We start from the raw sequence: 23,225 nt of genomic DNA, 5'->3' as shown, positions 1-23,225 counted from the left end.
TACCGCCTCCTACCTTGCCCTCCAGAACCAACATTGCCTGCCCACCTTTTCCCTTCCGGTAGAGCAGAGCCCCAGTTCTACTTTCTCCTTGGCTTGCTTTCTTCAGCACCATGGGGTACCATCCAATGTTATCCCTGAGGTGATGAGTAAAGGCTTCCATCAGCAGAATAGAGAGGGTAGGCTGCACCCCATTGCCTCTAGGGCAGGGGTCTGCAACCTGCGGCTCCGGAGCCGCATGTGGCTCTTTTACACCTTTGCTGCGGCTCCGGAGCGGATACGAGGGGAGGAGGCGTCCGAGCCATGCGGCACCTGAGCCATGCGGCAGAGCCCGCCACGCCCGCCAGACACTCGCGCGGTGCCCACCGCCGCCGGAGCACACAGCTGCGGCGGCGCGCTGTGCGCCTGTGCCCCACACGGCGCCTGCCGGAGTCCACAACTCTGCTGTGCGCGTGCGCTGTGCAAAAAGGACGCAATGTGATGTTAGCAGCCCGGGGAGCATGGTCGGCCCCATCCCTGCATCAGCCCCTCCCCACTGCATTTCTGCAGCCAATAGGCTCACGGGGGCGGGGGCGGAGTTATTTATTTTTTAAAACGGGCACGCTTCTTCCTGCCCAGCAGCAGAAAGACTTGCGGGCTCGGAGCGCGTGTTTGCTGCTGCTCCTGCCGGCCTGGTCAGGAGATTGAGGTAGATGTATTAATCAATGGGTTGATTCAATATGAGGAAATTTTATAAGTTCACTTGATGGGAGCAACACACATGAAACCATACAGGTGTCCTAATAAGGGAGTCAGAGTTTTGTCCATTCCCAGTAATCAAGGCAGCCCAAACTCATAAGGCAGTGGTTGCTGGTATCCATTCCCAGTAATCAAGGAAGCCTAAACTCAAAGTTATTTTTATAATGATGAGGATGACATTGGGCCCTCATTATTAATTATTATTTACATCAGGCACTGATTATGATTTATGGTACACTGGGGCCCTGATTAATTTTCTATGGCATTTTGGGGCATTGATTATTAGGCATAGCAAATTTTGCTATGGGGCCCTCTGATTTCTAATTACGTCCCTGTTTTGTGGCTCCCAGTTTATTTTTTTTCTTCGGAAACGGGTCCAAGTGGCTCTTTTTGTCTTAAAGGTTGCAGACCCCTGCTCTAGGGGTAGCAGGAAGGAAAAGGAGAGGAATGATGACACCCACATGGCACCATCTAGAGGAGGAGCTAGCTGCAGCGAACTCTTGCTTCTCTTCTTGCTGCCTGAAAGAACACTCAGCTCCAGCTGACTGTTACCCCAAGACTGCAAATGCAAGGAGAAAGAACACTCTGGCCCATACATCAGTCAAAGGAACAAAAACCACCAATTGCTTATCAAGCATGATCACTAGCAAGGGAAGATAAGCCTGGCCTGAACTGGATATAAACACCCTCTTAAAGCTCACCACTTTGTTCTGACCTTGAATAACTTAATCTCCTTCCTCTATGTTTTCCTAGTCTGTTTTTTCAGTTTGTAAGCCTGATATCAAGGGGTTCTCTCGCCTTACTTACTTATTTATTTGAACCATTTGGGAACTACAAGTGTTTGAAAATTGTGACTGAAATACAGTAAATAGATGCTTTTGTGCAAACTTATCCTAAGTTTAAAATAGACATTGAACTAATCTATATACAGTGGTACCTCTACTTACGAATTTAATGCGTTCCGAACACACATTTGTAAGTCAAAAAAAATTGTAAGTCGAATCCCATAGGAATGCATTGGGAGAAAAAATTCGTAAGTCGAAGCAACCCTATCTAAAAATTCGTAAGTAGAAAAAATCCTATCTAAACCGCAACCAAGATGGCGGATGGAGCTCCATTTGTAAGTAGAAAAATTCGTAAGTAGAGTTATTTGTAAGTAGAGGTACCACTGTATATATAAATGTAAAAATCGTGAAAGTGCAGGATCCACTTTTCTCCATAACCGCATGACCGATCGTCTTGAAATTTTGACACAACCATCCAGGCCACTCCCTGAGCGTTTTTAGAAAAAGAAATCCCTCAAATCTCACACCCCCGCAGGTACAAACCTCTTTTTCAACCAAGTAAAACAGCACCCTCAAGTGGATTTCCTCCCACAGTACACCCCCTCCCTTCCTGTGAAATCTACACCACACCCACAAACCCCGCCTCCACCACGAGATCCACCACTCACATACATACATCCGGCAGAGGTGTTGAAGACCAAACGAACTGAAAGCAGGCCTTTTCCAGCAACAAGTGGAGGTAGGGGCCTTCCTGGGGGGGGGATGGGGGGCCAAATAGGGGGCAGGGATACGTAATGGGTCAGAACAGGGTGGGGGGGAAACACAGGGATGAAATCTGCCCTCTCCACAGTATCTCGCCTCGACTCAGGGGGACTCTGTGGCTCAGGGGGACCTGAAAGGGGGCTATTACCCTCCATTTCACAGACTAACGCACAGCAATGCGTGCAGGGCCAGCTAGTGGTACATGAAAACATATTTAAAGGCCCATTGCTATCGTCTGTATTGCATCAGGATTCCTGGAGTCACACACACACACACACACACACACACACACACACACACACACACAGGTCATGAGTCCATACTAAAAAAAGGAAATCAGAATACATTTGACTGTCAACTTGCTTTTTAATTGGCTTGTGTCCTATTCTTGCTGCAGAAAATGGTTTGCACTTGGTTCTTAGGTAGTCACACACTCATGCACTACTGAGGCCCAGACCTTCAGCAGTAGAACTGCATCATGTGCCTTCAAGACTGTTTTCTGGGCCTAGTGGTTAGAATATTCAAGTTGCATAGTAATTATTTTTAAGGAAGTTCAAGCTGTATACAATTGTGAAGATCACTCCTATAGTTAAAGGGACCCCTAACCATTGGGTCCAGTCGTGACCGACTCTGGGGTTGCAGCGCTCATCTCGCGTTATTTAACGGTCTATAGCACTAAATTTGTAAAGGTCATTTCAGTCTTGTTAAACATCTGAGATAAGAGTAAGAGATAATAAATTGCCTAATTTTATTTTATTTCTTTCTGAATATCTGTAACCTTAAGCCTCCTAGGTACTCATACCACATATTAACAGCAGTGATTACACAACCCTAGACAAAATTTCAGCAAGATACAGTTCCTCCAGAATAATGTTACCTTTCACTAACCAATATTAAGACTCAGCTTTTCAGTGTTTAAAATATGAAATTGAAGAATTCCAGCAAGTCCCAAATGCAGCTGAACAGAACTGCTTAACAAGAAGCACCTGCATGGATTAAATCTGAGACATTTATTTTCCACTATATTTCATAGCAATGCATTTCCTGAAAGATGGGTGGGATGTTCAAGTATGACTGAGACACTAAAGAGTCAAGAATGCTATGAAGGTGCCTCTCCAAATACAATTCTAATGTTTGTCATGAATAGTGTTACGGTAAAGCTCAGGTGGAAAAGCAAATTAAGAAGTGCTGGGTATTACTGGGACTAATTGACAGTTTCTTTGCAGACAACTACAATTTATTCTACCATAGTAAGATATATATTGCTAGACAAATACTTTAAACAAGAGCTTATTTATTCACAATTCGGATAAAGTTTTTGAGACACAAAAGAAATACAAATGACAATAAACTGGAAAAAATAAGTGACAACATGAGTTTGCATCCAGTACTCTATACATTTTAAAATGATACCCAAACACTGCAGATGTGGAACTCCAATCAATCCCAAATGATAAACTCCTATTACTATTCCCTTTGAAAGCAAACTGGGAATGGGAAAGTCATTTGCTTCTTTACCTATGATCACATGAACGAAGTATCATTCAGCTTCTGTATCAAGCAGTTATTCATTGATGTGTTTTTTGAAGTAGCAACTCGCTTCACCGTGTCCGAGCTTTGTTTAGAACAGTCAATATCTTGATGCAACTTTGAAATTCTCCCATTCAAAATAAAGAGGTCAGAGCAATGTTACACTTGCAGCCTGTAAGTATCCTTGAAGAAACTTCAAAGCTTCTGCATTCAGGCTAGTACTCAGCATTGAGGTAACCTTTAAACACAACATAAGAGTGGCACTATTAATATGCATCTAAATTACAGAACTCTACTTTAACATATCAGCATGCAGGCATTCAGTAATGTTTCAACATTTAGGTTTCTCCAAATCCTAAAGCATTAATTGACTTGTGTGCATCTCAGCTTATACTTTCATATTACAGCTTCATTTGGCAATCGGCACTTAAGCTATTATTGCCTGCATCTACACACTCTGGTACCGTTGCTGCAAACATTGTGCAGCGCTAGCACAGCCGGAATCTGTTTCTAGTCAATAAGTACCAAGGGCACATGTAAAACTCCCTAGTCCCTCAAACCACGGGGGCGGGGACAGTATAATGCTGCCAGGACTGAGGGATGTTAACTTTGGATGCAAGGAAAGGGAAAAAGATGGAATCATGTATGTGGTTATCCAATTAGTCCAACCAGCATGAAGCTAGGTGGAATGTTATGAACACATCTCTTAACATGGAGCGGGAGGCCCTTCTACCTGGTGAGTTGGTGCTTGGAGCAATGCCACAACCAAGTAACCATCTAGTTGCTGACTAGGGTTTGACAAATTAAGCCATATCAGAAACAGATAATCTGAAAGTGAAGCACGCTTTAGAAATCACTCTTGCAGAAGACTGGCACCCTACTCCCCAACACATCTACAAAATCAGCACAACTGATTTCAACAGTGTGTGATTATGAGCACGTTCATTCAAGATAGCAGTCAAAAAAGGAATCTTCTGGTTTTGACACACGGAGTTTTCTAGGATAAGAGAAAAGACTCAGAAGAGACAAACGATTCCCCACATTCATATCACTACACACAGTAGATCACAGCCAGGCAATCTTACCCTGCCTGGACATGCAGTTGATAACTTGTGAAGAGACTGTGCGAGATGGATTTTAGGATTGTTCACAATTTGGCCCACTGGGTCGTGCTCTTTTTTCCCAGCAAAGGCAAGCTGGGAGAATGCAGTTTGGTACCCTGGCGTGTCTTCTATATCAATGAAGTGTTCTTCGTCAGGAAGGGTATCATCTTCAGGCAACTCAAAGAGACCAATGAGGGCCTGAAGAAGGGGTGTCCTATGGAGAAAACCTTTTATTTAATGGACTTATTAGCTGCTCATCGCAAAAGAATCTAAGCAATTTACAAAAATTAAAATCTTAAAGGCATAGCACAAAAACAATATGTTACAGCAAACCATTTCAAACCGCCCCAGAAAACAGCAAATTTTCAGCAGCAGAATATTCCTTAGACCAGGCATCCCCAAACTGCGACCCTCCAGATGTTTTGGCCTACAACTCCCATGATCCCTAGCTAACAGGACCAGTGGTCAGGGAAGATGGGAAATGTAGTCCAAAACATCTGGGGGGGGGCGAAGTCTGGGGATGCCTGCCTTAGACAGAGGACGACCTGGATCCGGTTATCAAAGCCAGAGCAGAAATTGGCAATGGAATGGCACAAATGTTTAGAAAAACTGGAAAAAGCCTGTCCAGTCTCTGGTTGTTCCTCAATTTTGGATGGTGTCAAAGGAAAACAATGTACCGTATATTCCAGCGTATAAGATGACTGCGCGTATAAGACAACCCCCCGACTTTTGGGAAGATTTTCCTGGGTTAAAAAGTAGTCTTATACGCAGGAATATACAGTACTTGCTCTTGTTTCCATTATGCTCCATACATTTATTTGTTTTCCTTATAATTCATTTTTCCTCTACAATATAACCACTGCCTTGGTATAAATGCCACTGGAACTGTTCCTGCCAAATTAATTGATATTGTTATAATTTGGCTATTATTGGGGAAATATTGGAAAACGATTAACAAATTATTTGGAACAGTTCCTGCCGGGTGCACTTCCTATTGACAGCTGCACTCCAGCCCACCTTCTGCTCACACAAGCATTCAAGCTCTAGTCACTCCTGTTCCTGACTTGGCAATGTGGATTTTATTATTATTATTATTTGTCTAGAACAGGAGAACTTCTCTCTTATTAATACTTTTGCTCCCTGACTGAGGTGCAGGGGGAAACCACTTTCAAACGAGAAATATACAACCAAACCTATTGCTTTTCAAGTGCTAGAGGGGACAGTGAATGGTGGGTGCAAAACAAGCAGAGGGCTTAACTGCTGAGGTCTTCTCCACCGATACTGACCAGAAGCCCATATTAACAACACATAATGCGGTAACATATTCTGGTTACATATCATTAGTAAACTTCATTACTCTTAACTGTGCTAAATTGCATGTGATTCCTGACCTCACACAAGCATATTCTGCAAGGTTTCTATCCTTAAAACGCTGTCCCTAAACTGGTCTCCTGAATTCTTTTAGACACAGCAAGATTGAATTCTCACCCCTAAGTTGGAACTCTTATCCTCTTATTCCTAACAGCACAGCATGCTTTGGCCAGCACATTTTCAAATCTTTTTTGAAACAGGAATGGAAGCAATGGAGGGAGGGAGGGGCTAACAGAGAGACTTCCTTCCTTTGGCAAATATCTCTGTTGTAACTGTTTAAGCAAAAACTAGCATGTTGCCTGGGTAAGATAGAAATCTTTTTTTAAAGAGAAGAATTTCTTCTTCATCCTTAGAAGTTCTACCTTTTAATAATAAACTTTATCAAAGAAGTAATTGCACTTACCACAACTTTGTGTATTCTGTGTCCATCATAGGCGGGCATTCTGTTAGAATTTTTGTTATACCAACGGCACAGATTTTCTTTTCTACTTGCCCAGATACTTTCTGTATTTCCGGTATTATGATTTTCTCTAAAACCATTCCAAACATCCTGTTAAGTGCCAAAAGAAACCCATTTAATCTCGCATTATCCACCTAATGCACAGATATATAGAGAGGCTAGAGATCCACAGACTCAGAAATCTGACCACAAATCAGGCAGACCACTGAGCATTACCAAGGAAATGATGTGTTACGAGTTCCTGGCTTAATCAGTATACCACAAAAGAAGAGCATTAAGAGGGCTCAACATTTCTGACTGAACAGTGACATAGAAAAGGTGCCAAATCCAAAAAAATCCAAATTATGAGGGCATACTTAAGAGTTTGCTCCTGAGCCTTCCTTTGCCATCTTGAATTAAAGCTGCAAGTGCAAACAAAGAATCTTCCTTTGCAGCCAAAGTAGTTATATTATTATTATTATTATTATTATTATTATTATTATTATTATTATTATACATACTACTACTACTACCACCATTACTTTGGTATGAGCTTTCGTGTGCATGCACACGAAAGCTCATACCAAAATGTAAACTTAGTTGGTCTTTAGGTGCTACTGAAGGAATTTTCTTATTTTGCTTCGACTCAGACCAACACGGCTACCTACCTGTAACTACCACCATTACTGTTATTATTACTATTATTATTACTATTAATTAAATTTGTATGCCACCCTATACCCTTAGATCTAAGGGCAGTTAGTTCACAACATAAACAACTTTTTAAAAGGGTGATTGCTCCTCTGCAGTTTGCCACCTTCAATTAAAGCACATAACTGTCAGGCCCTTATTGCAAGATGGCACCAACTTAATTATGAAGTCTAGTCACTTGTGAGGGGATCAATTGTTTTTGCTGCCCTAGGCTTCGCTGGGAGGAAGGGTGGGATATGAATTTAATAAACAAATAAATTATACATTTTCATATTCACTTCCAGCTCCGATGCCTTCTCCCTGGGAAACAGAATGATACCTGAAAATACAGCTATCAATTTATCCCTAGCATAGCCTGGTGCAGTCAGTGTGGTGTAGTGGCTGCAGAACTGAATTAGACCCCCTGTAATACCAGGGTTCGAATCCCCATTTGGCCATGAAGCTCACTGGGTGGCCTTGGGCCAATCACCCCCTCCCAGCCTAACCTACTTCACAGGGTTGTTGTGAGAATAAAATGAGGAGCAGGAGAACTGACATGAAAGGCGGGATAGAAATGTAATAGTAAGAAACAGAAAGAAAATGTTTGTTGTTGTTTTTTAAAAGATACTAACTTTGGCTGTATACTGTCAAATATTTCTTGAAGTGCTATTGCTCCGTATCTTACACAATACAAGTTGATAAAGACTAAGAAACCTATTAAAAGAAGAAGAATGAATCAGAAGCTGTAAAAGAGCATGTATAACAGTATTAATATGTGTCTCTCTCTTCTATAAAATCAGTGAATAAGCATCTGTATCTTTCCTGCTATCTGTCGACAAAACTTCTTTGCTGGTTTCACAGGGTCTCTAGGACCCACCTGTTATGCAGAGGGACCAACTCTACCACAAATTCCCTTCAACCCAGCCCTTATACTAGTTAGGCACAAAGTTCAAGCTTCAATGAATATTCCTCTCTTTGCTTCCAAATCCTGTTACTTTGACCAATATGCCCTTTATTGCCATCTTTGAAATCAAATCAAAAGACAAGTGATGATTGTTCTGATCCAAAGCATACCAAGCCACTCAGTGCAGAGTTCTTCCCCAAATCATTCAGCCATAAAACAAATAGCTTACTTTTGATAAATTTTGTTGTTTTGGAATTCTGAAGTCTTTGGAATAACAGGATAAAAATTTGTTTCCTGTACTGATCAATGGATTCACTAGAAAGACAAAAAGATGTTGAAATTGGTTAATTAATCCAGTAAAAGCCAGGGATTCCCAACAAAATTTTCTCGAGGATCCCTCATCGAGCCGCTATTGTGACAAGGACCCCCATTAATTCCTAATCCTAAAATTAAAAAGTGAGAGCCAAATTAAGAGTCTTTTTATATTTTATATTTATACGTTTTTTACAGTTACAACAGAGTACTCCATCAGTATACAGTTAGTTTTAATTTTCAGTTCTTAATGAGATGAGTTAAATCTGTCCTTTGAGTCCATTATTTCTGAAATATTAGGTTCCAAACTTGAAACTTTCACTCTGAAATCCGACCGCATGTCGAGCCGATTCCTATATTTGTTTTTCATGAAACGCATGGAAGAAAATGCTTGCTTTGTTTACAAACACTACTGTTTTGCAAAGAGGCAGCGCGTGCCAGGGAGGAGGGAGGGGAATGGAGAAGACAGGGTACCTGCGCAGTAGAGCACAAATGAAGCCGACGCACGCAAAGCATCTTGGGGAGGTGAGCGTTAGTAGAATGTGCGCGCTGCCTCTTTGCAAAACAGTAGTGTTTGTAAAGCGCCACCTAACGGCATACAGCAGAACTACTGCTTTTATCTAATTCTAGTTTTGCGCTAGACTCTGCTCATGCAGAAAGCGGCCAAAACATAAATTCTGTTATCATACGAAATATATTTAATATTTTTTTTATTCTAATAGCATCTTGCGGACCCCTCTGGCATAGCTCACGGACCCCCAGGGGTCCGCGGACCACCTGTTGGGAACCACTGCAGTAAGCCATTTGAGTGTACTATTTCTTAACTTTCTTTTGGCATGTTTTGAGTACATGCGATGGGAGATCTACAATAATGCAAACAGATAGCAGCAAAATTACTTGAATTTGGTATGTTCATACTCACGGGGGCATATGTTCTATAATACTGTTGAGAAGGTAGAATCCTTGATGGTCATTAAGTTTAGAGGCAATAAGTTTCTGGAACACACCCAATAGTCCAGGCTGTAAATTAAGGAAAACACAAAGTTTTGCATTGGCGTCCACAGCCACAGCAGGCGCTGCAACCTTCCAACAGCTTGACCTCACCTCCAAAGGCGCACTCCTCCGTTGTCTCCTGAGACAGACTGATGTCAGCAAATTATTAACAGTATAATGATCTGGCAGCTACAAAATCTACTCAGAATGGAATTATGATGTAATGGACTACCAGAGCAAAACAATCAATGAGTCTGGGAACTGATTTAACTCTGCCTGGTTAAACTTGCCTAGCAGTGGGGTAAAAAACTGAGTTCAAGAATTTCAGATCATAGCTGGGTATTCAGCAGTGCTAGGATAGATTGAATGCACTACTGAAAAGTATTGTTTTCATGGGAAAGAAGTGTCTAGCTCCTCTAATAATTTTATGGCTTATGTAAATAGCTTGCATGGCTTGGAAACAACAGGGAAAATACATAGCCATTCATTCTCTGTAAGTGACAAATGCCTAACATTAAGTGCAGATTAAGAATTTAAATCCTGCAGGATCAGACCTAACTAGTCCCACATTCTGTTCCCAGATTGGCTACCCAGATCCCTATGGGAAGCCCATAAGAGGACATGAGCAAACCAGCACTCTCCAACAGACTGGAAGGGCTGCTTTTGAGGGTTGACATCTTTATGAGAATTCTAAACGGAACCCCAGCCTGTAATCTCTTCAGTCTGCAAAAATCTGAAGAGTCAGTAAATCTCTCACACAGAATGGAAGTGGTTCTGAGGGCTAAAGGGGAGCCGCAGGTGGATTTCATTTCCTTCTCTGAATGAAAGGACCATTTCCATTTGTGGAGGGGCAAATCTGAATCCATTCCAACATGAGAAGAAACTTGCTCAAGATAATACATTCAAAACGTGTCATTTTCTACAATAAAGCATCTTTGAATTCTGCCTTCTAGGATAGCAGTTTGGTGCAGACTTTTTCCCTTAGTGATAGCCAAGAGTCTAATAAAGTTTTGTAACTTCACAAGCCAACTTTAATTAACAACTTGGATTTCCAATAATTCATTCTTTCTGATATCTACTAACACAGGAGAGGGTCTCCAACCTCTTTTTTATGAAACACACACACTTTTAGAAATCAAGCAATGCAATCAGTGTATACATACAATTTTGTCAGCTGCGGCGTTTGCTATCGTGCTGGCACCTTTCTCCAAGTAGGCCTGAAGGAGTCTCACCAAAGGGGGGATGTTTCCTGACCTCTCCCACAAGACTGGCTGAAGCAGATGTGGAAATAAGGCCATATACGACGATGGGATGTCATTTTTATGCATTTCCAGAAGCAGAGACATCACTTGAAACACATATGGAATGAATTCTGTTGAAAGGGGAAGACAGTTTATAAGTGACAGAAGGGTGTATTCATGTGTGTAAATATGCTGATGCCTATAATCCAAAGGAGCATTTTGCGATTTTGAGCGGGTTGTGAACTCTCAGCCTAACCTACCTCTGCAGAGAATGAGACAACACCATTTATAGCACCCTGAGGTTCTTGGAGGAATGGTGGGCTAATAACATTAACTCAATGAATATAACTACGCAAACTAAGTTTTTTCTTCATTTGGCTTACTTTATTTGGCTTACTTATTTATGACGATAAGAAGATATGGGTGATCATGTGTATATCTGCTGAATATAAAAAGGTGTTAATAGGTATATTTTCAATTAGATAACTAAATAATGGCTACCTGAAACTGTAGACACTGCCTATACCATATTTCAAAGAAGCCAGATAATGTTTTATTTATACCTTGCACATCATTCTGCAAAATCTCTGTGAACACCATAAACAAAGCATCTTCAAAGCTTCCAATGGCAGTGGGGTTTGCTTTGCAAGTTATCCTTATTGACAAGCAAATTGATTCAAACATGTAATGATTAAAGTGAGGCTTGCTTGGATTCTAAAAAGGAAAAGGGAAACAGAAGACGTCAATACTACAAAGTCACTGATAAGATTCTTACTTAAACTAAAAAATAAGGAAGTTGCTTTCAGTGCAACTATCATTACCTAAAACACGAGAATTCTAGTCACACTATAGGAAAGCAAACAGTTAACCTCTGACATGGGCCTCCTCCAATCTCCAATCAGGTCAAAATCTGCAAATTGCCATATTTAGCCTGTATCTGGCTAGAATCTCCTCTTGAATTCCCAAGGCCTCCTTAGGTCTCAACACGCTTCTAACTACCAAGTTACTTTTCACCGTATAGATTAAGAAAAATCACATGACAAGCTTAAATGCTTCCATGCGAGTTCCAATCACAATTTTAACTTGCATGGGAATTACATGAAAACACAGCGAAAACTTAATTACTTTGACGTTTATTAACCATTTATTTTATTCAGCAGACATGCTTTTCTTTACACACTTATTTCTTTTGTCTTGCTTTTATATGTACCGTACATTTGTTCTGTTGTGTTCAGTGGAATCTCCTAATGTGCTTCTACAAAAATTCAATAGAATTCTTTTAAAAAGCGGATAGAGAGTTATAGAAGTAAGAGTAAACCTAAGGTTAAAATAAAGTTGTATTCAATAGCTGTTGTCCATAAACATGAGCCCAGAGCAGCCTTGTGTGCGCAGATCCACTGTGTGCCCAGTGGATCTTGGGATCATGGTGAGTACCCCCACCACCACCATACATAATTTGGTTCCCTAACAAGGATGCAAGCAAGCTTTATTTTTTAAATTGGCGAGGAATTATGTCGACACAAGTGACCAAAAAATGAACCTGTAAATCAAGTTGAGAAAAGGGGAACAGAAGAAAGCAATAATATCCTCTTTTTTACCTTACTGACAGCAAGCAGTTTCTGTGTGAGTTGAGTGATGAGAGAAGGGATGTAGGGAATTATGGCTTCCTGAAGTAGGGAAAAGCTTCTCATGATAGCTGGAAATTCAGAAATTTATATTACTGAATGCAGAAACGACAGCAACATTAAGCTTAACATTACATTTTTTCCCTTGCATGAAAATACTAGTTCTCGTAGGATGCATCCAAGATAAGAACTTGTTTATTAAGTTTTATATAGGCACATAGCACCGCATTCAAAAATACTAATGGGAGAGTCTCTAATATAAGAAAAGTGGTTTAAATTTGAGGTAACTATTTGGACTAATAAATGTAGCCTCCTACCTTTCATAATATACTCATTTTCTGATGACCCTGGAAGTGTCAGTGCTTTGAAGAGGTTTGTTAGTAGCATTTCTGTACAAGGTGCCATCTCTGCAGCTGTAATCCTGTAGAGGAAAAGAGTGTTTGATTTTTGCCAATGTTTTTCCAATGACTCATTAAGATCCTCTTCTTTGGAGAGTCCTACCAATCATGAATGGAGACCAGAGGGAATGCGACAATGTATGAAATCCTAGAGTGTAACAGTGCAAGGGGCAGAGAGATGGAGAAGGCCAAACCATTTTCAAGTGCCTCTGGAGCACAGTCAACTTGGAAATCAGCTAAAAACTCTGGTTTTAGAAAACTCAAGAACCAGCATAATAAATACATGTGTGTGGTATTATCAATTTAGGATTCTCCAAATACAGTGAGGGATATAACCAGAGCGGCAAGAAATCAATGAATAGATGAGCGTAACATATATACCTGAACATAAACTTACAGTGTAGTGTTGTTCGCTCCTTTCATTGTAAATAACCTTTCAAGGGCATGGGCTGCGTAAGTATGAACTACAATGCTTTCTGCTTGAAGATGATTGATTAGGAGAGGAATAGACACCAATAGTTGTTCTTTGGGTACCTACAAAATAGACACATAGGTAAAAATGCTTTAGAAGCAAGTACCAAGCAGTTTTGGAAGAAATAGGTCAGAAACATTGGACTGAAACATTCCACCTGTTATCACAATCTTTTGGACATTGCAACTGTTATATAAGCAGACCACTATGACTTTCCAGCATGAGGTGTACATACATTGTGCAGCCATACATGTATTAAGCTTTTTAAAATTACTGTGCATATTCTATTAAACCAAGATCATGGGTCAAGTAAGAGTTCCTAGCCACAGCAATTCAATGTGGGTGGGGGAATCTGTAGGGGAAGAACTGCCAGCAGCAACAGCAGACACCGTGTGTGTGTTGGGTGTGAGGGAGGAAAAAGAAGCACAGCAGCTCTAGAGTCAGCAATTTCCCCCTCCCTTGTTAGGGAAGCAGGAGATCTTTGAAGCCTATGGGCCCCCAAGCCTCTCTTGATGTGCCCCTAACATGTCCCTTTTTTCCTCCTTAATGCCAAATCACTGATATTAGAGGAGGGACAGTCATGGAGGCTGCTGCAGCCACAACAAAGAGGTTTCCAGGAGGCCACAGAAATCCCATGGTCCCCAGGATGCTGTCCTATGGACCTTTGGAATGTTTTGCATATTAGAAGATTGCATAGCTGAAGATTTTAAAAGATGTCACACACACAAAAACAGGAGCAGTTTCTGTACCTGTTCTAAGAAACATAGTATGAAATTAGAGAATCTTCCCCAAATCAATTATGAACTATTCTCTGGATTCCAGGGAAAGGGTTTTTTCATCTGTATACTGTAACTTTTTCAGAATTGGAGGTTTTAAAATGGGGGGTGGGGTACCCTAAAATAATTTATGTTATTTTCCAGAAGTATTGATACCACATTGTGAAACAATTAGTACAGTTCTAGCTACACCATTTACAGTATTTTGCCCCCCCCCAATAGTCTATCAAACAACTTCAGCTGGATGTTAAGAACTCAGAATGATGATACAACTTACTTGGTTCCTGAAAATCATGATGTACTTGATACCATCAGCCTTAAGCACGGGAAACTCATTCACTGCCAAAAAGTTAATACTAGTTACTTAAGCGGTTACCATATAGACAAAATTAGATATATAACAGAAGTCCAACGTCCCTCAAATTTCACAGCATATTTCCACAATTTATCAACAGAATAAAGATTCCCACTGACAGTCTCAAGCTTAAGGAGAGATAAGATTGCAGAATGACACACACAAAAAATGCTCTTCACTTGGCTCTCCTGTGTTCTGTCCCCATTCCCATTACCCACCCAACTTCAAAAAAATAACTCCAACCATCCTCAATTTCTGGACCCACATTTAGAACACAGGAAGCCGTCATCGACTATGTCAGAACACTGGTCCATCTTGACAAAGACTGACCACTCAAACAGTGGGGAACCTCAGGTCCTGGCACTGTACACAAGCCACACCCCCTCCCCAGCTTTTCCCTCTCCCCCTGGCTGGAATATGCCCTTGAACTCCGATAACGGCTCTTGCTTGCCTGCATGAAGGACAGAGAGGAGTGTGAGAGCATGCACACAAACTAGTTTATTGTTTAAAGGCAAAATCTGCATTCATTGCTCTGCCCACTTTTGTCTTTGGCCCTGCCCACCACTAGCATGTGGCCCCTGGAAGGTTGCTTTGATAATCTTCAGCTGATAAGGGCTCTGCACCCCAGGCCACTCTGAGTGGCAGAGGTTTTCCAGGATCTTGGACAGTTTGCCCACCGACACCAGATGTGCATCTACAAAAATATAATATACAAGGCATCCACTAAAAACTGATAAGAAATTAAAGAGATCTTATGACTATTTTAGTTATCTATGCCCATGTCTTCCCTGCATGTCACAACAACACAGATCCAAAATTATTCCCATGTTCATTTACATTTATTGGTATTACAGATATTTAATATAGAATACCATTAGGAGACTTCAGGTCCGGTAGAATGTGATTCACAAAGAATTCCGTCAGGTTTACAAGTTCATTGGCTTGTGTTATTCCATGCTAGGATGGAAAAAAATGTGATAAAATAATCATAAACAATATTAATTGCTAGACTGGTTTATAGAAGCTCCCATTTACACACTAATGAAGTTCGCATGTGAATGATATCTGGCAATTTCTGTAACCATTCATTGTATATGGTCAAAGAGGTCAAAGAGAATAACAATTACCAGACCTTTAGAAGGCATCTCAAGGCAGCCCTGTTTAGGGAAGCTTTTAATGTTTGATGGATTTCTGTATTTTAATATTTTGTTGGAAGCCGCCCAGAGTAGCTGGGGGAACCCGGCCAGGTGGGCGGGGTATAAATAATAAATTATTATTATATTATTATTATATATACTTTGGCTTCAAGCATTGGATTGTGAATGGGAGAAGGAATGAATACTCTTATAATCTAATTATAGGATACTAGGTTAGTCTATTTCAGATATCTAATATAGTTATGAAAGGTAGGTTAACCACAATACATTTTATGCCATGTCTTGTAAAATGTCAAAAACACAACTTTGATAGAAACAGCCTATACTGCAAACATAATAATAGTCCTGAAAAAAGCTAATTCTCAATATGCTCATGATTGTTATGTCAAACCCATACTATTTAGGTTTTTACTGTAGAGGTGCTCTAAATCTGTGAAGTAATGTAATCAGTACTTCTAATTTCAATTGTTGGTAAAATGGAAATGTCCCATTCGAACAGAGCAGCACATGGTTATCTCCAAAACACCAAAAATTATAAAGCTGGGCCCCAGTTCAGAAGCTTTATTTTCCATATGTCCCACCTCTTATATTTACATCAAGTGCTGAAGTCCCCACACCAACATTTTGCCAAGCCTAGAAGAGATTTTTAAACCATGGCAATCCAATCCTTGAACACTTATATTAGCATACTTCCAGGAAGGCATGCGTGGGAATGCAACAAAACTGGAAGCAGTGACTGCAGAGGTTGTTCCCAGGGCAAATACCAAATTTTGCTCATGGGTTGACCTATGCTATATAAACTATTCTGAAGTCAATTTTATATACGGTATCTAAAAGTCTGTGGGTCATAAACATGTCATTACTGATTAACACTACTACAAAAAATGCTCTTCCAAGGGTGCTTAGTATTAAATAATGATTCTTCTTACCAAGGAAAAGGGTCTGGATGGGTATTCAACTTATAGTACCCTGTGCTTACAGTCAAATGCCAACAAGTACCTTTTGTGTCTGAGCTTTCGATGCCAGAGACGTTACAAGGTAAATAGCAGCATCTTTATGCTTCCAGTTGACAGATGGATTCTTTGCATATTCCTGCAGCATAGAGTTAACGTAACCAGAAAAGATCCCAGTAACAGGTCCTTCAAAAAACTTGCACAACCCTCTTACAAGATCACAGGCTGCTCTGCGTCTGGTATCAATATCTGCAAGGCAGAGATAAAAAATAAGATGCATCATGGGTTATATTAAAACAATGTTTCTTCATTTTGAAGCTCTGCTTGCAAAACGGCTAAATTGGATTCACCCTACTGTGTTACAGGCACAGAGCAATTTGCTAAAATAGGCTTCTACTCCTCTATTAATATTCATAAAAAATCACGCTAGTGGTATTAAAGAATGCAGAATTATAAAATCTGCCAAAATATTGATTCTCATGAATATAAATGAAAGCAAAAACTGCAGGGCCATAGCATCAAAACACAAGTAAAATAACATTCAGAAGAATTTGGGGACAACTTAAAGGATAGTTTAGGATCCTATAAAACCTATCCTGACACAGTCAGCAATTTAAATTCACATGGGGAACAAAAGGTTCACTAAAAATAATTGCTCCCTGCAGCATTTGCCCCTTAAAGGGTCAGAAGAAACTCTCAGCCCCACAGAGTTTAATGGGTTTTAAATTCCAAGTGTGCACATATATAACTGAAGCCTTTGAGTAAGAAGTATGTGAAGCACTCAACCGAAATACATCTGCTTCTATAGTACTCAATAGAAACAGACTATACATTAGAAGAGAGGGTGTGAAAAGCTACAAGAAGAGAATTCTGGCTGGGGTAAAAAAGAACTTCATGTAGAACTGTTTGGGGGTAACTCAGGAGTGGAGGCTGAGCTTTCAGTAGAAGGTTGTAGGCAATCTGATGTGGTGCTAGTCCTCCTAGTGTTGCAGTAATACACCAGCAACTACTAAAAAGTAAGACAAAAACAAGTAACCCTTAGAGCAAGCAAAATTGCTTTAAGGCTTGTCAGATGAACCCCCACCCCCAATAGCCAACAAATGTGCTCATCCATGGAATTCACAGGACAAGCGCAAAAAAGTACAGCATTACATATTTGAATCCCAAAGGGCAGAAGTATTTTAACCCTATTACGACTGCATGCCTATTCAAGGGAAGACAATTAACACATGTATACATGTCAACACTTCAGAAAACTGCATCAGTTCTCAAATGCCATTATACACCCAGTATAGAACTGCTTACCAGATCCTTCCAAATCTCTTCTGATATATTCTTCAGAATTATCTTCAAAGGCTTCTTCATCAGCAGCTGCAGAAAAGCCGTCCACAAACAAGGATCAGCCATGATATACAAACTACATTTATTTTAATATAACATACGCTTGTAAATAACTTTAAATCACCTATTATTGGGCTCTATTTTATGAAGTTACCATGATCAAGGCAATGGGAGTTCGTGAACCATCAGTATTTTAAATGAGAGTAGTAAATAAAGTTCTCATCTAGAATACTCAGGCCAGGGTCCAAATTACATTGTGGAACTATTTTCATAAAGCCATGCACGGTGTTTACTCCCCCTTTAAATAGCAACCATGCACCACACTGCACAGCAAATTAGTTTTGAAACAGAGAGATTTCCAAGAGCAGCAGCAATGCTCTTCAAATCCTGATCACAACCAATAAATATCTTTGTATGACAAAATATTGAAGATAGCTTGGAGCAGCTGGGGATTTTCACCGTTGGGCTGCTTCAGACATAAAGCCAAATCTTTAACAACAAGCTTTGAAGCAGCCTCTCCTTAGACATGATGATTCCCTGACTTCTTTCATCATTTGAGGCGAACTACGATTTACCATTTCATCTGAACTGCCAAAATTATAGTTTGTACTTCGCCCAGCAAACTAAGACTGGAAATCAGTTTGAGATACCGACTGATTTCTGGAGTACAAAAACTTTATTTGGCATTATGTATGAACCACTTCATGACAGAGACAGGGGGAAATCCAATTAATGTAAAAGCAGTGTACTACACTCAGATTAAACTAAGCTAGAAGCACTGGTGGAAGAGGAATTCAACTCTTCCAAATTGATGAGTTACTTCAGTCACTCATGATGGGATAGGGTGCCTGTGCTCCTCTGGATACTGCTGGAATCCCAACTCCCATCAGCCCCGCCCAGCGTGACCAATGGTCAGGAATAGTGGGAGTTGCAGTCCAACAACAGCTGGAGTGACAAAGGTTCCCCAACTCTGACGGACATACATATTACATATCTATTTAAGGGAAGTGCTGTTCTGAGAGTGCAGAACAGAAAACCATGCTTTTCAAAACCATGCTGCAAACCTCTTGAACGCAAATGGCCACAAATACAGCCCATGACTTGGCTACTGTGCCAGTTCTAAAGCCCTCATTGTTAAAAAAACTCAATTTTTGCTTTCCTGGAAAATTTTAATCAAGATTTTTAAGAAGGGAAATATTTACCTCTAAATTCCATGTTGGGAACAATGACTTTTTCACAAATACTTGTCAGTGTATTCTGGTCTTCAAACAGGTGCTTATAATGGGGCCTCTCACAAACAGAAGCTAGAAACTGGATGGCGTTGCTTACCAACTGTGGGGGGGAAACACAAAATGAGCATAATCTGAAGAAGACCTAAAAAAGGTTCATTCATTTCAAGCTGGATGGAAAAGAGTCACTTACCAAATCATATTTAACTTCTTGCCCTGTTGTGACTAATAAATTCCAGATTGCTGTGACAAAACGGGGCAGGTAAGGTTGAAATTCTTCATCATATTTTTGGGCGTACAAGGCTGCATTGTCACAAATTTGGGATTTCAAAAGCTCTAACAGACCAGCCTCTTCTTCATCCTGGCAACAAAAAAGAAGCACCACCAACGTATTTGGAAAATGTAGTCTCCTACTACTCCTGACATCTGCCAAAGCAGCAAGTAAAGTAAATGAAAGGAGGGGATTTGGAAGGCAGGATGGTCAGGAGGCTCAGGGGATGAAAACGGGACAATGACACATGCCTAAGGGCATCACCTAGGATACAAGTCCCAACTGGGTTCCAAAATCAGCCAAGCAATTCCCCATGTCTTGAAAAAGTAGTTTGTGTTGCCCAAATCCCAAATCCTAGTCTGGCTGGAGTAATGTTCCCAATCACTAACAGAAAGAGAGGTCAGTTTAACTACCGTATTTTTCGCTCCATAGGACACACCTGACCATAGGACGCATCTAGTTTTTTAGAGGAGGAAAACAATAATTTTTTTTTTTGCTTTCTTGAATTGTCCTAGGCATAGCAGCCAACTCCTAGAGGCCTAGGTGCCTTTGCCCCCCCTTTAAATATTTCAGGAAGCTTCTTTTGCAAAGGGGGAAAGCTTCATTTTTTTAAGGATCAGCTCAAAGTTGTGCATCTTTTTTGCAAATGGGAAAAGCCTCCTTTGGGGGGGGTCAGCTTACAGTTGTGCATCTTTTTTGCAAAGGGGAAAAGCTCCATTTTTTAGGATCAGCTCAAAGTTGTTGAGTTTCCTTGCAAAGGGAAAAATTCCTGTTTTTATGGGGTTCAACTCACAGTTCTGCAGCTTCTCTAGGAAAGGAAAGGGACCCATTTCTACAGTTTCCAGACAGACCATCTAATCAGCCAGTCACATGTCCTTGGGAAACAAACAGCCTCCCTCTGCAGACAACAATTGAGGCCTGGGCAAGGGGCCTGGGCGGGGCCAGGAAGGGAGCTAGCGTCTCTTATCTCCCTCCCCGATCTCTTGCAATCAGCTGCTGAGTGGGCTCCTTTCAACACTCTCCCTCTTTTAGCCTTTAGCTCTTTCTAAAAAAAACCACACAATCTGCCTTTTGCCCCTGGGCAATTCGGCTCCAGGGATCATGCATTTGCTCCATAAGACACACAGACATTCCTCTTACTTTTTAGGAGGAAAAAAGTGCATCTTATGAAGCAAAAAATACGGTAATGTTCATCTGGCGGCAGGCATGGTAGTATTTCCCTCTAAAGCCAATTTCTCATTTCCGAGTTATGACATATGAACATGACAAGAGAATTACCACTATCAACATATGGACCCAGTGCTATGGTCTGTTATACAAAGGGACAAATTTTTTTATTTGGAAAAATTCCCATCTACCTTTAATCTTTCCTATACAGTACTGACTCCACAATTTCCCTCCAAGAGAATGTCAAAAATCAGAATTACTTGAGCTACTGCAATTTCAGTGTCCTGTTCGGAACTCAGAAAAAGCTTCTTTTTTGCAGCTCAAGCGGAGTCCTGAATTCACTTTCCCATTGAACAGAATTTTTAAAAAAAGGTTTTATTGCCAGAGTAGAGGAAACTGTGGCCCTCCAAATTTTGTTGACTCCATCAACCTCCGCCAACATGACAGGGATGATGAGAGTTTTAGTCTAGCAACATTTGGAGGGCGGCAACTTCTCTATCTCACATTTAGGTTGCTACTTACATCTGTCTGTAACAGTTTGTTATCCAAAGTTAGAAGATTATGGAAATTCATCATCCAGGTTTCCATGTTATCTTCAAAAAATTCAGGAAGATCCTACAAAATTGAGAAGTGGATCCGTATTTTAATTATTTTTCTATTAGGCAATTGCTTATTTAAGAAGCATACTTTCCTGTCAGTGGTACCTCTACTTACGAATAACTCTACTTACGAATGTTTCTACTTACGAATGGAGCTCCGTCCGCCATCTTGAATGCGGTTTAGATAGGATTTTTTCTACTTACGAATTTTTAGATAGGGTTGCTTCTACTTACGAATTTTTTCTCCCAATGCATTCCTATGGGATTCGACTTACAATTTTTTTTGACTTACAAATGTGCGTTCGGAACGCATTAAATTCGTAAGTAGAGGTACCACTGTATTTCGGCAAGCAACCTGCTCAAAGAACCACAGAACCACCACATTACTTATTTAAAAAACAAGAGAATATATGAAACATTAATTTTCAACTGCTAAAGGAAATCCAAAGCCCAAGAGACACAAACCAAGTCAATTTCTCTGTAACTTTTGAGCTGTGTGACAACCAGCCTGCTTTAGGGCTTGACAGTGCTTCAAGGCAATGAACTGCAGTCTATTGTGCTCACCTAGGGCTCCTGGAATTAAGGGTCATTGTGGACCACATTAGTTACAGATGCATGTAAGCCCTGCTTCTTTATTTACTGGCCTACCATTATGCCCATGAAGAGTAAAAACAAAAAACACCTGCCTTTCCTTAATTAAACTTAAGTAGGTTTATTATCTCTAAATTTGAGAAGTTCTGTCTGTCAACAGCTACCATTCATTCTGTTCTTTTGCCTCCTGACACAACCTTTGATCAAACCCAATCTTACCAGAAAAAATCAGTGCCAAATCCAAATCTGAAAAGCCAAGCTTGTTATACAAAAAGGTTACATGCCCATTTCTTTAGATTTGTTAAAGGTCTAACAAATAACTTATCCTAGCACACTTATGGAGCACTGACATTTGGCCAGATACTTCCGTTTTTAAACACGCCAGCATCTCCAAAACCCATCAAGAATTTTGGCTAGCAGCACCGAGGTTTTTAATCATGCAGCTATCCATCAGTGAAATTGCTCCTATACAGAAAGCTGCTTGCAGGATCAGAACTATCCACTAGAAGAGTATGTAAAAGATGGCTTACCTGAAAATTTAAACTGTAGAACAGCTTAGCAATCAGAATCAGAGAAGAGAAGAGGACTTTCAAAGCACTGACATCATTTGCATGAGTACTACAAAGCTCAATTGTGGCCTGGAAAAGAACAATTTTAATCGCAATCACCAACAAAATCTACTCAGACACTTGCCACTTCTGTGAAACCTCACTGATGCCACAAATTCATGTCTCTCATCCAAATTCAACTAAATGTAATTTCTCATTTCTATTAAAAGCACAATATATGTACAAAACCAGATAAGCTAAAAATCAATAAAATATAAAAGCAACAAAACAAAAAGGCACAGCCTAAAAAAGAGAGGTCTGAACACCAGTAGCATTGTTTTAATAAATTGATTTAGCATCAATTATTGCAGTTATTAATAAACAGCATATTATAGGGTGCTAACACATCCTCTTTAAGAAGGGACAGAGAAGGCATGGAAGATTATAGTTCAAATTTTATCTTCCTCACCTTATATATCTGACTATCGCAGCAGCTGCTAGGACAGAAGTAGAAACCTCATAATAAGCAACATAAAATGCTTTATGTTGGCTGTGAAGTTAAAAAAATACTGCAAAACACATTACACAGAAGGTATATAAATCAATTCCAGATTTCAAATACAACATTGTACCTTAAAGAGATTTGTCAAGGGAAGTGCGAAAGCATCAAGAACAAGTTTGATCTCTGTCCACAGTTCATTTGATTTAAACTCATGACGATACCTGATGAATGAATGAAAATCAGAGCTATTTAATTTGTGTGATCATTTCCTATAGATTTGAAAACTAGAGCCAAGCAAAAGAAAGAAGTTAGCACTTGAAAGGCATTACTGCTAGAACAGAGTGCTTTTACTTTCAAAACAGAACTTGGAAATTCA

The 23,225-nt window shown here is 40.2% G+C and overlaps 1 protein-coding gene across 3 annotated transcripts in view; it reads right to left on the bottom strand.

The window, feature by feature from the left end:
- Positions 1-2,343: 2,343 nt before the first annotated feature.
- The window catches only part of CSE1L (chromosome segregation 1 like), a 28,092-nt gene continuing 7,210 nt past the window's right edge, over positions 2,344-23,225 (bottom strand). For all 3 annotated transcript variants that reach the window (XM_035123771.2, XM_035123770.2, XM_035123769.2), the window contains exons 6-25: positions 22,980-23,070; positions 22,330-22,437; positions 21,132-21,224; positions 19,365-19,532; positions 19,145-19,274; positions 17,907-17,972; positions 16,648-16,850; positions 15,364-15,448; positions 14,414-14,475; positions 13,286-13,422; positions 12,808-12,911; positions 12,464-12,561; positions 11,429-11,579; positions 10,788-10,996; positions 9,554-9,651; positions 8,549-8,634; positions 8,048-8,129; positions 6,690-6,836; positions 4,898-5,129; positions 2,344-4,050 (exon numbers count right to left, since the gene is read on the bottom strand). In XM_035123771.2, coding sequence (XP_034979662.1) covers positions 3,961-4,050; positions 4,898-5,129; positions 6,690-6,836; positions 8,048-8,129; positions 8,549-8,634; positions 9,554-9,651; positions 10,788-10,996; positions 11,429-11,579; positions 12,464-12,561; positions 12,808-12,911; positions 13,286-13,422; positions 14,414-14,475; positions 15,364-15,448; positions 16,648-16,850; positions 17,907-17,972; positions 19,145-19,274; positions 19,365-19,532; positions 21,132-21,224; positions 22,330-22,437; positions 22,980-23,070 — 2,440 coding nt within the window. In that variant the 3' untranslated portion in view covers positions 2,344-3,960. The remainder of the gene's footprint in view (positions 4,051-4,897; positions 5,130-6,689; positions 6,837-8,047; positions 8,130-8,548; positions 8,635-9,553; positions 9,652-10,787; positions 10,997-11,428; positions 11,580-12,463; positions 12,562-12,807; positions 12,912-13,285; positions 13,423-14,413; positions 14,476-15,363; positions 15,449-16,647; positions 16,851-17,906; positions 17,973-19,144; positions 19,275-19,364; positions 19,533-21,131; positions 21,225-22,329; positions 22,438-22,979; positions 23,071-23,225) is intronic.

Source organism: Zootoca vivipara, chromosome 7, assembly GCF_963506605.1.
Source record: "Zootoca vivipara chromosome 7, rZooViv1.1, whole genome shotgun sequence".
Lineage (NCBI taxonomy): Eukaryota > Metazoa > Chordata > Lepidosauria > Squamata > Lacertidae > Zootoca > Zootoca vivipara.
The sequence above is the reverse complement of the archived record's forward strand: the minus strand, read 5'-3'. Positions and strand labels throughout refer to the sequence as shown.